A 21,629-nucleotide genomic window follows, 5' to 3' on the forward strand; every position below is an offset into this window, starting at 1 on the left:
GCGTTCTTCCTTTGTAATAGATCACGCCCTTCACTGGGGGGGGGGGGCGTTGGCAGCCTGACGTTCCACTGCCCCACAGAGCCCAGAACCCAACCTGAGGGTCCCCCAGTAGTTGCTGCTGGCCACTTGCAAGGACGGCGAAAGACCCAGTCAGGTCGCCCAGCCCGCGCCCCTCGGGCCACTCTTCTCATTGGCCGAAGACGCCCCTTCTGAGTTCTCATTGGCTGCTTCACTTTTCCTCCGCCCCCACCCCGGGCCGCGAGCGGCAGCGGCGGGGGACGCTGCTCTAAGTCCCCACGCTGGAGCGGAGGCTCGGCTCTGAGCGGTCAGGGGAGAGGAGCGCACTGAGAACTCTACTTTCTCATGAGCCCGAGCCCGGCAAATGGGCGAATGAGGAAGGAGAGCGGGGACATGGACTGCTATCTGCGTCGCCTCAAACAGGAGCTGGTAAGAGCGGAGCAGGAGCTGGGGGACAGGGAGGGCTGCTCCACCCAGACTTAGGTACCTGGCCTCGGCCCCGCGTTGCGTGCACCAGAGAGGCTCGGAGAGAAGATGACAACTGGTAGGTAGAGGCTATAGGGCCGTCGCTCAGGGCCAAGAAACTTTGGCAAAGATTCTGATGAGACATGAACAAGTAACAGGGAGTCAGAGCAGCCAGCCAGTCTGAAACGTGACAGAACAACCGAAGAAGAAAAGGGGGAGCACACCCAGAGAGGACAGGCACACATATGGAGTAAGGCTCAAGTGCCCAGAGTCACAGGAGCGACAGGCAAGCAGCGGGCGCTGGTGTTCGGGTGCAGGACTCCTGCAGCGCGCAGACAGATCCCTGTCCTGGGCAGGAGGTCAGGCTGGACTGATCGCTCGTGGGGAGCTGGCACCACCCGGGGCCCCCAGCTCTGCTGGGCTTGGCAGAGCTGGCGCGGCTGCGGGGGCAGGCTTGGCCGGCTGTCTGCCCGGGCTTGTCTGCCAGCAGGGAGGGGGGTGGCAGCTGTAATGACGGGGGAGGAGGGGCGCTGCCTGGCAGATCGCGAGCGGGAGTTGTGGAGGCCCAGCCAGATGTCAGGTCTAGGCTTGGGAGTGTGCTGGGAGTGTGCAGGGCCCGGGGTGCTAAGGGTGAGTATGCTACCCTGGGGACGGGGAGTGAATCACCAAAGAGGGAGAAATGACTGCTAAGGCTGTGTTAGAGAAGTCAGGTTGGTTCTGATTTCATGCACGCCCCCACCCTCACCTTTAGTGTTCCCTTGCCACCAGGAATCAGGCAGACAGGCATATGCATCTTCTCCCAGCTCTGCCCTTCCCTTTTCCATCTAGACTCGCTCTTCCTCTCACTCAACCTCTCAGGGTCTCTTTCGTTTTATCTCTCACGGCTGTGGGCTCTTCTGTCCCATTTTACTACCCTTCCCTTTCTTCTTTTGGGAGCCAGGTCACCAGGCATGCCAGAGCAGACCTGGATCCGGAGAGTGCCCAGCTCAGGCCCTTAAGATCCCAGGAGAGCCTTTCCACTCCCATCTGAGAGGCTCCCCTCGGCCTGCTTGGCAGTGTGTTAGGGGCAGTCGTGGGTGGTAGCAGGGTGGAGGAAGGAAGGGAGCTGAAGCAGCAGGTAGGTGTTCTTACTGATGCTCCCTGACCAAGATGCCCTGGTACTAGTCCTGTCCGTCCCAGTCCATGGGTCTGCCTTCCCAGGTTACTGTTCACTCCTTTAGTTCTTCCTCCCTCCTGAACCGTTTCCGTGAGGACACACTCAGGTGTGGAAGTTACTGCCTCCCCAGAAACGCTTCTTTGGTGAGAGCCAGTGTCTGCTGATGCTCTTCTGAACCTGTACCATGCCCTGTACCTTGTCAGTTTTCATATGCAGGGCATGTTAGTTCGGGATGGCGGCCCTGGCCCATCAATATCCCATGCTCATGTTCCCGCTTCATGTGGCCAGGACCAGGAAGATGATTACCGGCAATGGCTGAGGATCAAAGCCCATGTTGAGAAAAGAATCTAATAGGATCCTCTTTGTGCCTGGAACCTGGGACCATGCCACCGACATCAGGATGAGCATCTATAGAGGGTTTGTGGGTGTTCCTGGCATGGGAATGAATTTTCTAAATCTTACTGATTTGCATTTTTTACATCACTCTAGGTGGGAGGTGGTGAGGGGAGGAAGACAGTCTGTGGCTGTCAGGAGAATAAAAAAGAAAGAAGGAAGGAAGGAAGGAAAGAAAAAAAGAAAGAAATCTGCACTGAGCTGAGCTCCCAGGTTTTGATCTGCAAACCCTCCACCAAGGCCTTCAGCCCCTGTGCCTGGGAGAAAGAAAGGGAAAGGCTAAAGTCACCCTGCTCCCCATCAGCTTTCATTTGGCCTTTTGTCTGAGCATCTCCAGCCTTTGACTGTCTTGGAGAGGAAGCGAACTGCCTGGCCCAGGGCCCAGAATGACACTCAGATGGGGGAGTTCTTCACCCCCATGGTACCCTGCCCGCTCCCCAGTGCCAGCATACTGAAGGGAAATCCTAGCGGGTGATAGGCAGAGCCATTGGAGCCTCGTTCCCTCTCAGACACCTCACCCCAGTGTCTAAGTGGCAAGGCCAGATCTCTGCACCTCAGGACTGAGCGATTGGAGCCAGGAGGAAAGTAAAGTGCTGTTAGCCTGGGCCCACCTTCCCCCGGGGACGGTAGGGATTGAATTCCATGGCTGTGGCAGGGGTAGGGAACTTTGGGATCCTTTATACCCTAGGGCTGTAGAGGAGGAAACATTACATACAGGCAGTTCATACTGTGAGCCGGGGGGGGGGGGGGTGGGGGGGGGGGGGGGGGGGGGGGTGGGGGGGGGCCTTTGGCCCTGAGGTTGGTTCACTCCGGGCAGGATCTCCTGTGTCATCCAAAAGGACTGTATGTTTCTAGGTTCTTGTCTGATTAAGATCTGCATTTGCGTATGTCATTAAATTCCCTTCAAGAACATCCTGTTAGATACTGTAGGATAAGCCTGTTGCAGAAGGCAACCTTAACAGGTTGTGAAATTGTCTTCGTCCAGGGTGTTCTGTGTTCCCCACTTTTATCCAGTCCCTTCCTTGGCACCGAAATTCAGCCAAGAAAAGTTGTTCCTGAAATACAACATAGCGAAAGCTTCACATTTCCTGAGGCAAGAAACCCTTGCATTGTAAAAATGCAGAAGGCTGTGTGTTCAGAGACCCTGGCTCAATTAAGCTGATAGCTAGAGTACTGGCCCTTTCTCCCTGCCTGGGAGGGGAGGAGAGTCGAGTTTCAGGAATGAAACAGGCTGAAAAAGTAGCAGCAGCAGCTGACACACTTCCTAATTGGGGGGGATAGGGGGGCGCACTACAACATCCAGCACTCCCCTTTCCCTCCAGCTGCCAAAGTAGGGCCTGCCTGAACACAGGCCTTGGGACCAGCTGTGTCTTACACACAGCTCCCTTGTGGGCTTCCAACAAATGTATAGACACAGACACACAGGGGGAGTAGACATAGAATGCTCACAGACCACTTCTTGTGAGTTCAGATCAATTCTGAACAAACCCAATGCATACACTTTGAATGATCAGAGCTCCGGAAGTTCCGCCAGGCTGGGGAGACTTTCTGGAGGAGGAGGAGGATGTTCTAGGAGGACATTATGATATGCCGGTCCTAGTTGAACTCTGGAGAAGAAACCAAGGGACTTCGCTTTCTCAGGCTGGGGAAAGTCCTTTCAGGGAACTTGTATTCCCAGAAGGCAATTCTTTAGTCACCAGTGGCTACAAGTTCTGGATGTTTTAGCATATGACTAAGGAATAGGGCCTAAAGACAAAATAAGGAGAAAGAAGGGTGTGGGAAAGTTATGACTGGGACTTTCAAGTATTGAGCAAAACAGCAAATTTCTATAGAACAAAGAAAAGCGTCTACAGAAGCATCTCATTCTCTGTGTGTAAAGCCCAGAGAGCTTCTGGGTCAGTTAGTCTGGGGTCAGTTGGGACACATGATTCGGGGTCAGGTGAGCTTGAACCCAAACCTTGGCCTGTCTGACTCTGGCCTATTAGTTGCTTTCCCCATCTTTAGAATGGGTCGTTAGAAATATCTACTGCATATAGCTACCGGGAAGATTAAACGGCCATGTAAGTACAATCTGGCCTCGATCTTGAGAGTCTTCTGCTCTTAGCCTTCCAAAGACAAGACCAAAGTGTAGGCCACCAGACCCAGTCTTTGATAAACGGGATGCTGTCCTCATCACAAGGGTCAGAAAAGTTTGGTAAGTTCATACTGGTTTAAAGCACCAACCAGCCACCAGCGCTGTGGATACAAATAAAAATAGACCCAGGTTTTATCTTCCGGGAAGGTATAGTTATAGTTAAATAGAAAAGAAAACGTATATTGATATTGATGTTAAAATGCCAGGGCTGGTGTTGTAACTCAGCACTTGAGTCACACTTGCCTAGCATGTGTGAGATTCTGTGTTCAATCTTCAGTACCGAAAAAAAAAGTTGATGTAACAAATATAAAACACTGTCCAACTGTTAAAGCAACCTAATACGTTGTATTTTTACTATTGCCTTCTCTCTCTCTCTCTCTCTCTCTCTCTCTCTCTCTCTCTCTCTCTCTCTCTCTCTGTGTGTGTGTGTGTGTGTGTGTGTGTGTGTGTGTGTGTGTGTGTGTATGTGTGCTGTTTTGAGACAGGGTCTCACTCCCTCAACTTACCTAGACTAACTGAAATTGCAGGTGTGAGCTACTGTACCCAGCTTTATTCTCATTTCTAAAAGAAGGAAACAGCGACTGGAGGAGGTCAGGTGCCTTGGCCAAGGTCACAGAGCAGATAGCAGTGAGGGTTGGATTCCGACCTAGACAGAGGACTACAGAGCTGCTGTTCCTGCCTGCTCGATGGAATGTCCAAAGATGTGCATAGATGGGGATGGTATGTTCTGTAAGGGGCATGAGTTCAGCGCTCTGAGAAAGGAGAAGCAACATGAGATGCAAATGTCCTATTGTGGAGGGACAGCACATATGTGAGACCTTGAGGGATCAATAGGGACATACACAGGAGTAAACAGCATCCCGGGCACCTAATGAAAGGTAGGCAGGTAACGCAGGCGATGTGGTCATGTGGATGTTTGAAGACCATAGACTGGACCGTAGACTATATTCAGGGAAATAGTGGGTGACAAACTAAAATGGAGGCCTTGAGTGTCATGCTCAAGACTGATATTTTCCTTTGTTCACTGGAGAGGAGCGTGGTCAGATATACATGGTCAGAGATATGTCCTGAGACCTAGGATGTCATTTGAGAGGGGAGGGAGCCAATGAGGAAGGAACGTGAATTAGAAGAGGCCAGGTAAGAGCGTATATGGTGATCTGAACTGGGAAGAAGAGCAGGGAACTTCTTCAGGTTCCTTAGGCGATTGCAGGTGAGAGAGGCTAAAACTGTCAGAGAGAAGAGGGCTGGCTCAGACTGAGAGGCCAGCCTTCCAGAGCAGGCAGTATTAGGCCTCTCTCCCCATCTGTCTCTTGCCTGACCATGTGACCCCTAGGAGATGGTTCACTTGGGAAAGCAGGCTCATCATTTCTCACCCTTCACTTCCTCCTCTCTTTACCCTCCTCCCTCCTGCAGCTCTTGGCAGAGTTTCCGTGTTACCTTCCTGTTGAAAGTTCTAGCCAAGAGTCAAGAAGGTCCCTATTCACTGAGCTGGAGAATGGGTCACTTGGCAAAAGTGGGGCTTTTCCCATTTCCGGCCCAGAGCCTCCTTCTAGCTTCCCCAGGGGTTGAAAGGAACTGTATGGGGATTTTGTGAGTAATGGGGTGGGGAAGGGAGGCAGGGCACACTGCCAAGTCCATGGGCAAAGCTGAGCCTGTGTCAAAGGATTCCGGCTGAGCTCCGAGAGGGCGTGAGATGGATGGAAGGAGGGCACAGCTGCAGGATCAGTCAGGGGCCCAAGGCAGGACTTGGGAAGGCAGCCGAGGATGTTGGCATCTCCTTCTAACTCCTCCCACACCACAAAGGGCCAGCCAGTGCCGATGGGAGGGTCTGTCCATAGACAGCTGACCTCAGAACCCCCTCCTGCTCTGTGACTCAAGGTGGTGGGATCTGCGGCCCAATGGCAGTTGCTCTTTCCTCTTAGGAGCCCTTAGTGGGAAAGAACAGGACTGGGTTGGAGGCTCTCAGGCCATGATTTTCCACTCTTCCTCCTCTTCTGATGGTAACTCTTTCTTCCACCTCCTATCGGCTGGCCTGGCTTCCCACAGCACTCCATGAAGCTAAGCAGTCCATGACGGCAAGGAGGTCCACTGGCCTAGACGAAGGGGGCCCGCTGAGGGATCCCAGTTCTCTCACCCAAAAGCCTTAGAACAGGAGCCATACTGCATGCATACTTACAACTCCCACATGTTGATGGCTTGGGCTAACTTTTCATGCAAATTCCTTTATAAACACATCAGTTAGCATAAATATTAAATAGGAGTTTAAATCCTATGCAGATACAGTGAAGACAGTAAAGGCCTGGAAAAGAATGTTTGAGTAACAGTGGCTCTAGAAAAGACGATGTGAGGGGGTCCCTAACTTCCTAATATATCAAGTGGGGTCCTCCCCCTCCTGCCTAGCCAGCCACCCAGAGCAATAGCGGGGCTCAGCAATGCAAAGAAAAGGGTACATACCTCACACAGAAGGGTTGACATTGCCCAAATTCACAACCTAAAGACCACAGATGAATCTGTCTAATGACAAGTGCCAAGTTTATCAGTTAGGACCCCATCAATGTCCCCAAACTGTAGCATGGGACTCTTGACCACACCAGGAAGACTAGAGTAGGTGGCAGCTAGACAGACTAAAATTTGATATGCAGAAAATGTATAAGATAAAAAGCTGAATCCTAGGCAAAGCTGGAAGTAAGTGATGGATGGGGTGATATGAGGCCAAAGATGGGGTGAGGAGACCTTTAAAGCCTTTCTCAAAGAGATTCCATTGGGGTATGCTTAAGGACTTTGTGTTTGATGGTATGTATGTGTGTGGGGGGGGTGGCTGTTGGGTCCATTTCTACTCAGATGAGAGCCAATCATACCTTCTTAGGCTGTCTCCAGGTGACCCCAAAAACAAGTAGGGAAAGGCTTGATTCTTGCAGGAAGAATGGCTCTGAGATACTAAGAGGCCTCCAGCGTAAAGACTGGGACTCAGAGTTATTTATTTCTGGCTGTCTAAGCTAACCCCACTCCTTTGCTCCCACCCCACACTGCTCCCCTTCCTCCCACTTTAGTCCCAAGACAAGAGAAGCCCTGGGATCCCAGATGGTCCCACGCTCTGAGTGAAGAGAGCAGCACAGTCTCTGGCTCTTTCTCCATGGATGACATCATCCCCTTGGGGTTGGTGGGAAAGGCTGTGCTCTTGGCTCCCCTCACAGTCGTGACCCAGAGGATGCTCCTGTTTCCACCACCCCTGGCCCTCCCAGCTTCCCATAGCTTCCTTCTAGTCTCACCCCTCTCCTAAGCCTTCCCTTTGTATCAGCATGTCCTCTGCCAGAGGCTGGGCTCCTGGAAGTCAGTGTGAGGGGTCAGGAGGAAGCTGGGGATTCCCCCTCCTCCCTTTCTCTGCCTGAGTAAGGCGGGGTTGGAGACTAAGAAGCTAGACAAAAGAGGTGTGCTAGGTCAGACCATCCATGATGCATGGAATCCTGCCATTTGCACATGTGAAGATTCGCCAAGGAAGAACTATTTTGAAAGCACACTGGAAGTCTTAACAGCCAGCCTGCACTTGATGCTTTCTTTACACCCTGTAGATAAAGCCATTACGTCGTCTAATCTGCACAGTGGCTGTTGAGGCAGGGACTGTTATCCCTATTTTAAAGAATGGAGATACAGAGCTGACAATGAACTTCAGTGGCTCGAGTGCTTGCCTACAACAAAGCGCTGGGTTTGATTTCCAGCACTGCACAAAACTGCACGGAGGGCATACCTATAATCCCAGCACTTGGAAGCCAGAGAATGGGATTTTCAAGAGCACCCCAGTGACTCTGAGGCCAGTGGAGAAACTGAGCTGGGTGTGATAGCTCCTCCCTATAATGTCAATGCTTGGGAGGCTGAGGTAGGAGAATTGGGAGTTTGAGGCCAGGATGGGTTGCATAGCAAGACTCTAAGAAAATAGAACAAATCGGTAAACACAACAGCACCCCATAGAAAACTTAAAATACAGCTACTACATGGCAGACCTGGGATTTGAACCTTGTTCCTTTTGTTCCTAGACCTCCAAGTTCTGAACCAATACAGAATATTTTCAATATGAATACAATTTCAGCACTTGTTTTCTTAAAAAAAAAAAAAAGAGCCTCTGTCTTATAGACAACCCTGAATTTATACATTCCCACACACATTCATTCTTGCTGGAAAACTGTACAAAATGTCAGCATTATTTCTTATGGGTTTTTCCACACTGGAAGAGACTGAATGGGGTTATTTCATCCCTCCCACTACCTCTGGCCTGACGTTGTTCCTCCTTCTGGAAGAAAGCCTGCCAGCTTAGACTCCTTGTTGCTTGGTAAATCAAAACCTTGAGAAATGGCCCTGGCTCTCTCTCCTGCCTAGTGGGAGACTTCAGGTAGCAAACAGTCTAGAGGGATGATGTGGGGAAGGGAGTCAGTAATCTCCATCCATCGTTTACGAGTGTCATGCCAAGTATCAGGTAGGTTCTAGGGTTATGTACTGACATGCAGATCTCAGTCTCTACCTTTAAATAGTAGATACTCAATAAATATTTCATGAGCAACTGAGGGTTTAAACCACGGAAGACATGGGCCCTGTACAGAAGTAGGACTTTGGGGATCCATACCTCAAGGATCTAAGAGGAGGCCCTAACAGGAGCACAGTGGGAACATGTGTGGGACATGAATTCGAATTCCTGGAATTAAAATTTCCATCGTGGGTCTTGACTAAAGGTCATAATAGTTTGGAGCTCATAATAATTGGATTTGGACAATGGAAAGCCACTGAGTGAGGTGATGGGGTGGAGACATGCATCTGGAAGAGTGGTCGGGCATGCGTGGGTCTGGTGGCCTGGAGGCCAGTGCGGGACTACGTTAGACAGGAACGGAGGGACTGAATAGAGGTTCCAAGTGACAGGAGAGTAGATTAGAGAGTGAGGGCAAGTAGGGCAATTGGAGGGTAAAGCAATTCGTCAGGGAGGAACTGAGCTGGGTCCTAGAATCTAGCTCCATTCAGAGCTATGCCAATAGCAGCCACATCTCTGAAAGGAAGGGGTCAGGACAAGGGCCACCAATGACAGGCACAGCTAGTCTGTGTCTCTTGCTGCTGCTGTATCACCACTCCTGTCACTCAGATGGCACATATGTGCCCCAGCTGGTCCCGGGGCTGTTGGGCTGTGCCACTTCTTGCCCTGTCTCAGGAGAGTGCACAAAGAAAGGGCAATCTCGGCAGCCCAGCAAAGGCCTCCTGGCCCTCGGGGGCTGACAGTCCTCCACTGACCTTTATTGTTGCTGGCTCAAGGGAGCTTGGGCAGCTCTCTCCCCACCAGACCAGGGTTGGCAGGAGATTTGACCCAGAAGCCATAGAGGACTAGCTGACAGCCCACCTGCAGGGCCTTCCGTGTCCCCCACTAGAATAGTCCCCCACCCCCACCCCTTGGTCTTAGCTCCAGGCATTAAGACAAGCCTGGGAGGTAAGATGATCCCATGGGTCTCTGGGGGGCTTAAAAACAGATGGTTCCTGCACAGAGGCTCACTGTGAGTAACTTGATCACGATGTGGGGAGGGAGCTGGCAGGCCCAAGGCAGCTTGGGCACAGGGGCTAGGAACATTGTGAATGTTATCAGGGGAGGCCTTTCCTCCCCAGCCTCCAAGTAGGGCCCTCAGCCCCTTCCAGATGGTACCTAGGACATGGGGCTAGGGGAGCTGGCCCCAGAATGCCTGCTTCAGGCATGGCTAGGACACAGCCAGCAAGACTGAGAAGGCAGGAATGAATGCTAGATCCAAGCATGAGGGAACAGGTGCTTGGGGAGGGGGGTCGGCAAGGGTGGGCAGGAGCTTCTGGCACAGAGGAGTTCCCTGGCCTCTCTCTCCTGACTAGTCACATGTGAAGAACAGTTAGAAGAAGCCCCAGGCCTCCCCTTTCTCTCTTGTGTCCCTCCCCCTCTCTACTGCTCTATAGAGGACAGAGTAGCCTTCAGGTCTGGTCCTCTTGCCCAGCTGTCTGCAGGCAATAGTTGCTAGTTCAGACAGCCCTGAGCTTGAGTCCTGGCTTTGTGAGCTGCATGGCCTTGGGTCTCTTGCTTTCCTCCTGACACAGCAACCTTCCGGAGTTTGTAGAATTTGGATGAGATGAGATACCTAGTGCTTGCAGCATGATTCCTATTATGTAGTATTCTCAAGCATTTATTGCCACCATTGTCCACCAGGGAGCAACAGCATAGGCGGGACAAGAGTGGCTAGTATCATTCTTTTAAAAATTATTTATTTTTACTTTATGTGCATGGGTATTTTGCCTGCATGTAAGTCTATGTATTGCATGTGTATAGTGTCTGAGGAAGCCATCAGATCCCCTGGAACTGGAGTTACATATGGTTGTGAGCTGCCATGTGGGTGCTGGGAATCGAATCTGGGTCTTTTGGAAGAGCAGCAAGTGCCCTTAACCTCTGAGCCATCTCTCTAGCCCCACTACTACCGCTTTGTGTACCCTCAGACTAAACTCAGCTCCACCTTTTACTATCGAATCACTTATGGGCCTTAGTTAGCTTATCTGTCAGATGGAAGCAATAGCAGTCACAATCTCAAAGAGCAGCTGGAAGGATTAAAATAGGGTAATTTATTAATATAAGTTGATATACACATACATATATGTATCTCTATGCATATGTCTGCACACACACACACACACACACACACACACACACACACACACACACACACCAGGCAACTAACCAATCAAGCACATAAAATGCCAGTCTCCGACTTAATGATTTTTGGAGAAGGCATACCCAGAAAGCCATGCTAGGTTTTTCTGTTGGTTTGTTTGTTTGATTGACTGGTTGATTGATTGAGACAGAGTCTCACTCTATAGCTCAGTTTTGTCCGGAACATACCACTTATCCCAGGCTGTCTTTAATCTCAATGTAATTCTCCTCAACTCCTATATGCTGTAATTCAAAGCTAGTGCTGGGAATACAAGTGTGAGCCACCATGGCTGGATGTCTATTCTGGTTTTATTTTTGTTTGTGTTTCTCTCTCTATGTCTCTGTCTGTCTGTCTGTCTGTCTCTCTTGTCTCTGTCTCTGTCTCTCTCTCTATATATATATGTGTGTGTGTGTGTGTGTGTGTGTGTGTGTGTGTGTGTGTGTTCAGTGCAGTAATGAAGTCAATACTTCACTATCATGCAATAGGATTTGTATTGGATAGGTTTCCCATCTGTAAGCTAATATAAGTTCTGAGCACCTTGATGTAGGCTAGGCCAAGCTGTGATATTTGATGTCTTAGGTATATTGAATGCATTTTTCACTTAACAATAATTTCAGTGTACTGTGGATTTAGCAAGCGGGCGAGCTTCTGAACAGCTTTTAGGACAGTGCCAGTCTTGGTTAGTTCACCGCCATTCATGTTATTTCTCTTATCCAGCCACAGCAGTGTTAATCTTCCTCCTCTCATGACACAGGTCTGCCCTGTAGCAGACTGCAGAGGTGAGGTCCTAATGGCAGGCTTGCATGACCCTGGAAGTGTGTATTCCGAGGAGGTTTCAGGTTGAGGTTCAAGGCTGAGGGGTAACCCTCCCTGTAGGCCTAGCGCTCACTGGCCCCATGTTTTCTTTCCTTGCAGATGTCCATGAAAGAGGTGGGGGATGGCTTACAGGATCAGATGAACTGCATGATGGGTGCGCTGCAAGAACTGAAGCTCCTACAGGTGCAGACAGCCTTGGAACAGCTGGAGATTTCTGGAGGCACGTCGGCCTTCAGCTGCCCCGAGAGCTCACAGAAACAGCCCGAGTGTCCTCGCTGGCAGGGTAGTGGAGGTCCTGCCAGGCCTATGGTCTCTCCTTCCTCCAGCCAGCCTTCCTTTGACAGCAGCTCCAAGTTTCCATGCCATAGGAGTGTCTGTGGGAAGGATCTTGCTGCCCTTCCCAACATGCAGCTGCCAGAGGACCAAAGCTGTACCCAACAGGGGCTGGAGTGGGTGGAACCAGATGACTGGACCTCCACGTTGATGTCACGGGGCAGAAATCGGCAGCCTCTGGTGTTAGGGGACAATGTCTTTGCAGACCTGGTGGGCAACTGGCTAGACTTACCAGAACTGGAGAAGGGTGGGGAGAAGAGTGAGACTGGGGGACCCCGGGAGCCCAAAGGAGAAAAAAGCCAGTCCCGGGAGCTGGGTCGCAAGTTTGCCCTAACAGCAAACATTTTCAGGAAGTTCTTGCGCAGCGTGCGGCCGGATCGAGACCGGCTGCTCAAGGAGAAGCCAGGGTGGATGACACCCATGGTCTCCGAGTCACGAGCAGGACGCTCGCAAAAAGTCAAGAAGAGGAGCCTTTCCAAGGGCTCGGGACGGTTCCCTTTCTCAAGCACGGGAGAGCCCAGACACATTGAAACCCCTGCCACAAGCAGCCCCAAGGCCGTAGAACCCTCCCGTGGGGGCTTTGACATTAACACAGCTGTCTGGGTCTGAATTTGAGAGACACTGGCTGAACCTAGAAGGCGGTCTCGTACTGGGCCCTGGGGGGAGAGGGAGGGCCGATGGCGTGGTCTTCAGGCCAGATGCGAGTTCCCATCCTCAGAAAGAAAGGGAAGCAGAGTTCTTAGTCAGGTCTCACTAGAACAGTGGGGAGAGGCTGTTATAGGGCAGGCTGAGGTAAGAGTCCCTGGAGAGAATGTATTTGTGCGTATGAGTGTGTGCCTGTGTGTGTGTGTGTGTGTGTGTGTGTGTGTGTGTGTGTGTGTGTGTGTGTGTGTGGTTCTTTTGAGGCTGAATGTGAGAGTAGTTGGGAGAGAGGCAGGGGAAGAGTCCAGGCCGAGCCTGCATCCCTCTATTGCCTTCCCGAGACCTCAGTTGAACATTCTTTATGGAAAGGGACATTGAGCCCTCTGGTTTCCCAGAGGAATTCCCAATAAAGACCTGTCTCAGGGTCCCCAGCCATTTTAATGGTCTGCTTCCCTGACTTTTTTTTTTTAAAGGGCTGGTCTCTCAGGATGGAGCACCAGAGAGGGAATTCCCTACACACAGCCCTTCCTAGTACCAAGATTTCAGCCCATAGCTGGGTGCTGGGTGCTAGGACTGGAACAAGCAGGTGTGTGTGTGTGTGTGTGTGTGTGTGTGTGTGTGTGTGTGTGTGTGGTGAGGAAGCCTGAGATGCTCTTGCATCTCCAAAGTGCAGAGGAGGAGCAATGCGCCTTCACCCAGGTGCTGTCTCATGAATCCAAGTAGGCATGCCAGCTTTCCAGATGAAGCTGCAGTCTCCAAGGTGTCCAAGAACACACGGCTGGTGGCTGGTAGGGGACAAAACAGGTGAGGGCAACCTCAGGGTTATTGCTGGACCCTGGAGTCACATACTGCCTGGCTGAGCAGTGGGTCCCCATCCTGACTCCTGTTGCCTGCCCTAATGCTCCTGCAGGGCAGCAGATGATTGGGGTGAGCCCAGAAACAGCCCTCATACATTAAAAAAAAAAAATCCCTAGTCCGCATCTCGTAGTCACCCAGAGAATAGAACGAATGCCGGCCTCATCTACCCTCATCACCCTGGAAGTCAACCAGGGACCCTCAGAGTGAGGTTGACGCCAGGCACGTTGTGTAGTGAGCCGGCAAGCAAGTCCAGGGCCACCTGGGTCCACGGAGGGGCCGTCTTGGCCCTCCCTCCTTGGCCAGGAGAGAACAAAGTAGGTCCCTGTTCGAGCCCAGCCACCCTGGAGGGCGGCCTAGCTCCTCCCTCACCCCTCCCGCAGACCCAGCTCAGCTTGATGGGGTGTGACAACTGCAATTAGAGGCGAGCCGCCTGCTGCCCCCAGAGCATTAAGAGCAAATTGGAGAAGAAAACTAACCAGAGAAGCTCTTCTGCCTGCAGCCTGGACCCCCAGGGGACCGAGTGGGGGAAGGGGAGTGTAGGCTGGAACTGGGTGTGGGGAGGTAGCAGCCGCTGTGGGGAGGGTCACCTGAACGTTCCCACGCAGTCAAATGATAGATGGTTACTTTCTTAAGTGGGGAAAGGGTTTTTTTTGTTTGTATTTTTGATCTGTCACTTTTTGCCAGGCAATGTGCCCATCTCTTTCAGACCTAGAATGACCTGGAATTATTTTCCCGATAAATCAATGGGTCAAAGAGTCATGGCATGCCAGCTGCCCAGATCAGGATGCTTGCAAAAGAAAGCAGCTCCCAGTTTGGATCCCTGGGCACCAGGCCTATCTACCTTGGCCTGGAGTCTGTCAGCTGGGCTCACTCTTTCTGGCCAAGCGGGTCCTTGTCCATCCTGCCTCCCCTGAATTTCTTTGACTGTGGCTGCCTTTGGTGGCCTGCAGCAACGTGTGTAGAAGAGGAACATGTGAAAAACTTACACCCTGATTCCTGAAGGGTGGAACACTCCTGAAATTATTTAAGAGGGCATGAACTATGATTGTATAGGAAGCCAAGTCACTTCTTCACCATCCATGTGCAACTCATTTGTTTTGTGGACTAGTGGTAGTTAACATTGTTTAAATCAGCTGACACGACAGACTCCTCTCCTGCCCGGGCATTGTGATGGAAGATGATGGAAGATGAGAACTCAGAGATGGGAAAGGAACCGGCTGCTGACCTCCAAGCTACCAACGTACACAAAGAAACAGAGTTAATCATCACCTGGTCAGAAAAGAGTCAAAGGACCAAAACAAAACAATTAGGAAGTAATTTTGGCTTCCAAGATAATCCATAGGTGCCAGGCACCTTTGCCTTTATTCTCTTATTTCCTTTTTGCTACGCCCAGGAAATGGTTGCTCATTTTACCTGAATAGAGGCTCAGAGAAGTTAACTCCTTCAAGGTCACACAGTACAAAGTTGGGATTGAAATAGTTTGTAACTGACTTCCAATCTTGTGTTCCTGTTACCTGGCAAACTGTCCATATCAAGCCAGATCAAGAATAAGAACATTTGTCCTTTGTGATTATTCACATCTCTTCATGACTGACAAGTGGTATGCTCATTAGCTATTTGAGGAATATCTACTGGAGGAATAGTGGAGGAATTTTGCCTGGGTTTCAAAAGGGCTGATATACTGTCCCAACGACTATGCCATGCTTTGCTGATGAAAGACTATGGTAACTCAACTTCATGTAATTTTATTTTCTGTCCACATCCTTGGCTCCTGCTGAGACAGTGATGGAGACTGCGCTACTGAAGTGGAGTGAAGAGGTGACGAGTGATGTCTCAAGTCTTAGTGATGCAGAGTGCAGGGCAGTGTGTCTGTGGAGGAGATAGGGGAAAAGTAGGCAGAGAAACTGACAGCTTAATTCTGCCTCTTGGGCTCATTTTATGGTTAATTAGGACATACAAATGAGCTGGAAGCTCATTTAATACCCTTCTTGGCACGGAGGCCTGCCCCACACCTGGCCTAATTCCTTGGCAGGTACTGATGCCCTCTGATTGGCCTAGGCATCTTCTCAGGGCTCCACCTGCCTCTCTGTGGTCAGTCTGTAGATATTCTCCAACCACAGCATCCACTGGAAGATCCCTTCGCTGCTGGGCATGGTTGGTAGAACCTGCCAGATCTCTGTTTCCTCTTTATAGGCCTGCAGAACTAGAACCTCTCTTTTCCTCTCCTCCAGGCTCCTCTGTAGCCTACCCTCAGGGTGATCTCTAACTCAAACTGATCTTGAGGAACAGACATTTGACTCAGCTCTGCCAACCATCCTCACCTGTTCCCCAGAGGCTCCATAGAAGAGGGTCCTGTTTTTCTCAAGTCACCCCAACATTCTCAGCAGGATAAAATCAAGAGTACCGAAGCTTCCCTGGAAAAGTGTCTATTCACTTTAGGTGATCTCTCCAACCAGGGCAGTTAGGTGTTTCTGCCAGCACCAGGCATTTCTATAAATTCCTGATCTGGAGTCAGATAGGAATCTAGACCCAGGCCTGTCATTGTGTGGGCCTGAGCATGTTGCCTGACCTGTTGAAGGCTCCTCTGCTCTCATGTGAAGCAGGGATGATGTAGGGCCACTGTCGGGTGTAAAGCCCAAAGTACTGGGGTGGAGTACACTGTTCCTAACACACAGCTTCTACAGAAATGGCACTAGCCACCCATCCCCAGCTTAATCATAGACCCCAAGGGACAATGCTGAAAATAAACAGTGCTTTCTCTGAGCCCTGGTGTTCTGCTAAAAAGTACACTCTGACTCTCATTTTATCACGGGACTGTGGCAAGGATCAGAGGTATGTAAGTGTGTTTTGTCCACTGTAGAGATGTTGCTCACCTGGGCTGCTTTGCCAAATGTTACACTCATTCTTTTTGTCAAGTAGGAAAGGATAGCACCCTGGGCCAGACTAGGATGGCTTGAGGCCATCATTGCCTAAGAACCTGCCCTAGGGACATACTCAATGTCTTATGTACCAAATTCTCCCTCTCTGAAAACCTGGGGCCTCAATTTCAGGCCAGGGATAAAGTTGAATGAGCCAAATTCTGCTGGCCAGCTGTTTGTCCTTGGTGGCCAGAGTTCCCTTCCAGGCCACATCATTCCTTTTCTCTAGACACCCTGGGGGCCATTCCTAAGATTCATCGTTTCCCCCTGAAGCCTGAATTTGACAAGACCTACTCCTTGCCCTTCCCGCGACCCCTTCCATCAGTACCAGCATATCCCTTCCATCCACCTCTCCCAAGCCCAATGCACACCCATGCAAGCCATCCCCAAGGAGTCATCTTTGTCCCTGCAACAGAGACCTCATTCTTACATTCCAGTCCCCCACTGGAGTCCTCTCTCCCTCACCACCCCCAGTCCCTGAAAGCACGTCTGTGCTGGTCAGAGGCCACAAGTTGGTGTGCCCATAGCTGGGGGCAAATCTCACAGGAGACCTTGACAATTACTAAGTTCTTCTTTCCTCTATATCTCCTCAAGCAGGATCCCTGACTGGACTCTACCCCGTCCAGGGACAGTAGGAAACAGCGTTCTGAACCTCTGCTTATTTTGAACTCTCCCCAACATTGTACCTTCCCTCTCTGGCCTTGTGGCCAGGCAGGGTGGTTTGGGCATCCATTAGGAAGCTGTACGTAGGTGCTGGTTCCAAGGGGGAAGCTGTCCTTATCTAAGTATATGATCCAGGGTTTGTAAGGACACTAATGGGGTCTATGAGCAGTTTGTGACATCATCCTGGGCTTCCTGTGTGTCCCAAGTGTCAAGAGGCCCAACCTTGCTCAAGTAGACCCCAACTGGCTTGCTGGGCCTTGTTTCGGAACTTCTCACTCACTTTACCTACCAAGGAGATGGGTTCCCTTCAGTGCTCCAAGCTTGGGTCTGCCTGTGCCATCCTGAGTGCAGTTCCTGCTCAGATTGCCTTTTACTTTTCTCAGCTTGAAAGCCACCACGGAACCCTCCCACAGGCCTTGGCTGTGTCTTAGTCTAAACCCCAGGACTTAGCTTGGCAAGTCCCTTCTGTGCATGCTTTCCTTCTCCTCCAGATCTCTGAGCACCTCCAAGGTAGTGACTACTCAGTATTTCTGCTTCCAGTCCTGAGCCCGGGGTTGCTGTGATCTCCACTCCCCAGGGAGTCCTGAGCTGAGTGCACCATTGGGGGGCTGTTTTAGACTGCCAGTGGCCAAGCTTTTCTTAGCTGACCCCCCTACTCTGTCTCTCGCAGCTTCAAAGTCCATTTCCCAGAAAAAAGGGGAGTCGTGACCAGTTCCTGTCCGAGCAGGAAACTTCAGTAGACAGCCCCCCTCTAGCTCTTGCGCAGTCCCGTCCCTGGTTCACTGCTTGCCTTCCCAAGCCAATTCTATTTTAATGCCAGCCAGGGTGGCGTCTCACCTCCCTTCTCTCACCTATCTCTGTTGTCATGCTGTCACTGGGCTGCTCAGGCCTTTCAGAGGATCACAGCCACGTCTTTCTCAAGAGCCACTGAAGAAGTCATCTTTGTCCCAGATGTCCCCCCAATTTTCTCCTTTTCTTGCCTGGCCTCTTTCCTCCAGCCTTCCTGACCTGGGTCCCACCCGTGGATGTCCTGTTTTACCTTCCTACCCCTAAATTGCTATGCTCTAATGGGGACACCAAGTCTGCTAGATCCTCCTCCCCTTATTGTGACATTTAAGGGAGGGGAGGGGTGGGCAGGGTGACAGGGAAGGAAACTGAGAGTTGGGTGGTGAGCGCCTGCCTTCTCCACCTCCAGTTCCACTTCTGGCCACCCTCCAGGCATTGTCTCCCCACTAGGCCCAGAAGGTGCACAGGCACTTGTGTGCAAGTTGTGGGAGAGGGCTGGACACCACAAACTCAGGAAGGTGGTGCGTGTGGGGTGGGGTGGGGGGGATGGGTGCTGGGATGGACTCCCAGACCTTGCTTATGCTAGATCCCACACTCTACCACTGAGCCACCTCCTCCCCAGCCCTGAATCAAGCACTTAAAAAAGAAAGTAATTAAGTTTCTTCCAAATGAGGCAAACACAACTGAACCCCTGTATACCATCAGCTCCCTGGGCATCTCAGACATGTCTGTGTTCAATTTACACCTGCCAGTGGCCTAAAGACCATCATCACAGAGCCTTAGGCCAAACCGAGTGAAGTAACTGTTCAGACCCTCTACTGAGGTTCCAAGCATCCGTTCACAAGGAAACTCAGATCCCAGAAAACGGCAAAGTTTTGCACCAGCGATTCCAGGGGTCCAAAGAACTCCACAAAGCTTCTGGCATAGGCTTTAGGACCCTTCTGGGAGTAGAGGGATCAAATAGTGTCTCCAAGCTTCTTGCTTTACAGTTCACAAAGGATGGGCAGGCTCCACTGCTCCAAGACCTACTTTGCGAACTAGGAAGGCTGAATGCCTCCCATTCCCTTATCCCAGACTTTCCTTCAAACTACAGCCCATCCAGCTGGAGAGGAAGAGCCCAGTCATGCTTAGGCAAGTTGGACCAGGAGCTACATTAATAACTGTGGCCTGTGGATTCCTCACCCACATGGAAAGACCTGTCAATGGGATGTCAATGAGGAAGCTGGGACCTACTTGACAGAACTAAAAACTAGGATACAGCACAACTGTAGACAGCCAGAGGGGCTGCTGCCTATCTATGGTGTAAAGACAGAGGGAAATCTCATAAGGTATGGGAGAGCTAGTAGTTACCGAATGTCCAGGGTGTCGGCCTATGCTAAACATGAGGGGAATAAACCATGTCAGATAATGCAGAAATAAAAGCAAAAGCTTTCCCTTCTTAATCCTAATATCCTTGTGAGCCAAAGCATCAGGAACTGGTGGTTCATAAAGAACTGATAAATGTAATTTGTATAGGTGTTTTGTCTGCATGTATATATGTTCACCACATGTATGCAGTGCCCATGGAACCAGATAAGGTGTCGGTACCCTAGAACTAGAGTTTGATGGTTGTGAGCAGCCATTTGGGTTCCAGGACCTCTTCAAGTGCAACAAGTGCTCTTAACTGCTGAGCCGTCTCTCCAGCCTCCAACAGAGTGTTCTTGATGACACACTGATTCTATGCTGTGCCTTTTGTTAAAATCCTTCCCAGACTAATGCTGATTTCCCCCCTCCATATTCAACTCAGCCAATTCTAATATCTACACTATTCTTCCTCTTGTTTATTCTTCACTAGCCATGCTGACTTCATTAGTCTTCCAACATGCCCACCCTATGCTAGAGTAAGGCCCTTGCCCTTATCCTTTTCCTGTGTGAAGACCTACTTCCTCCCAGGCAGCTGGCATAGGCTCTCACATTTTCAGTGTTTCCTCACATAACCAACACAGGGACACATAAATCTTTCACCCACTTATTCCTGTTGCCTGTTGTACCATATACTTACTTTTTTTCCCCCTACAGCATCCATAATAAACACAAGGGGTTTCAACAGCTTTATCTATCCACATGTGTGGTATGTGCAGTGAGTGCGTGTGCCCATGTGCCAGTGCACGTGCCCATGCATATGTTTGTGAAGGCCAGAGATCAATGCTGAGTGTCTCCCTTTATTACTCTCCACTTTGTTTGAAGATGGGGTCTCTCATTGAACCTGGAGCTCATTGTTTGGCTAGACTTGATGGCCAGTCAGTTCCTGGGACCATCTCTGCTCACTTGCCAGTGCTGAGATTACAGGAATCAGTAGGCCCTGCCTTTTACATGGGTGTGTGAGTGCTAAGGATCCAAACTCAAATCCTTTTGTTTACACAGAAAACACTTGGGGTACCTACCTACTCACTCATCTCCCCATCACAATATTTTGCCATTTTCTAAAGATTAAAAGTCTACAAGGGATGATATTTGGGTATGTTTGATTCATTGTTGTATTCCATGCATTCAGAGCAGTACTGGTGTAGAGCACAGATAACAGTAATTGATATGTCCATAAAGATCATGCATTTTTCTGCTTTGTAGGCCCTCCAAGTTTAGTGTTAAGAATTTGAACATGGGTAAGACTAAAGAAAATCACTGAAAACAACAGTTCAAAGCAAGAGACACACAACTGTTTAAAATGGGAAGCTTTATTAAAGTTTTTCCTTTATGGAAACAGCCAATCTCTTGCATAAGCAATTAGCAGTTGGGCCTAGAACTATAGTTGTCTGCTTCTTAACAAGCCCAAAGCATTTGCAATTCTCAAGTTTCTTTCGAAGGCTGTTAATGCCTGGAAAACAGAATCCATGTTGCCTTCCCAAGAAAGAACTAGGCATCCAGTTCCAAACCTTTAGCTGTTCTTAAAGAACATTTAAACAGGATAGAGTTAAGAGGACTGCACACTCAATGAATCCAAGATGAAACTGCAGGAAGAGAAACTCAAGATGAACCTAATAGCTGTACTGTATTCACAAGAATATATAGGTTTATGTTCTGAGCAACTAATAGCTGGATAGTCAGACTTCTCAATGCTCACATTCATTTGCTTCCCACAAGACAGGCTCTTTCCAGATCCTAGAAGAACATGCAGACCAATGTGTCCTTTGACGTTTGGGGTGGATTCAGTGGTCTACATTACTATATATTTAGCACCTTAAATAAGCACAATACTCAAATAAAAGCATTTTTGAAAATTATTTTACTCCTCCAATTATGAGACGATTTCTTCTTTATGTTGGTTTCAACACATAATTTATAAGAGCACACTTTGTTTTCCAATATCCTGTGAGTACTGGTCAGGAAGAAAAACATAATACTCATTAATTCTTTCTGCTCCTTAGTTCCTAGACCAAAACTCAGACATATGACTGACAAATAATTGTTGACCTGTGAGGGTACACAGGGAAGCTATTTTAAAGTGGCAGGACTCAAGAGATGCAGAATATTTTTATTACTATTTGTATGAGAAAAATGACTCCAAACTACTTGTTTCAATGAAGTGGATAGCAAAATAACAGCATTTTCCTCTACATGTCAATTTTTCCAAGTACATTACACTGTCAAAGAAGTGAATTGTCTTACTGAGGAGTAAAATGTAGCTTCTGATGACATCAGATGAGGATGCCAGACCAAAATGAGTTCCGGCTGTGATGGACAGCAGTTACATGCCAACAGCCACTGTTTCTCCAAAC

General features: G+C 49.8%; 1 protein-coding gene across 2 annotated transcripts; it reads left to right on the forward strand.

Moving 5' to 3' along the window:
- The first annotated feature begins 254 nt into the window (after positions 1-254).
- On the forward strand, positions 255-16,270 carry Inka2 (inka box actin regulator 2). Of its 2 annotated transcripts, none has more exons than XM_052732006.1 (2): positions 255-447; positions 11,774-16,270. In XM_052732006.1, exons 1-2 carry the CDS (start codon positions 364-366, stop codon positions 12,614-12,616), a joined length of 927 nt encoding a protein of 308 aa, XP_052587966.1. In that variant the 5' UTR covers positions 255-363; the 3' UTR covers positions 12,617-16,270. The 2 variants fall into 2 exon arrangements, with proteins under 2 accessions (XP_052587966.1, XP_052587967.1); XM_052732007.1 differs by lacking the exon at positions 255-447 and adding an exon at positions 1,036-1,113.
- The last annotated feature ends 5,359 nt before the right edge of the window (positions 16,271-21,629 follow it).

Source organism: Peromyscus californicus, unplaced genomic scaffold (assembly GCF_007827085.1).
Source record: "Peromyscus californicus insignis strain IS unplaced genomic scaffold, ASM782708v3 Scaffold_9__1_contigs__length_137607984, whole genome shotgun sequence".
NCBI classification, from domain to species: domain Eukaryota; kingdom Metazoa; phylum Chordata; class Mammalia; order Rodentia; family Cricetidae; genus Peromyscus; species Peromyscus californicus.

Excerpts from the sequence above, each read along its gene's own strand:
- Inka2 (XM_052732006.1), top strand. The coding sequence starts at position 364 with ATGAGCCCGAGCCCGGCAAATGGGCGAATGAGGAAGGAGAGCGGGGAC. Across the intron at positions 448-11,773 it reads GTCGCCTCAAACAGGAGCTG|ATGTCCATGAAAGAGGTGGG; the intron begins GTAAGAGCGGAG and ends CTTTCCTTGCAG.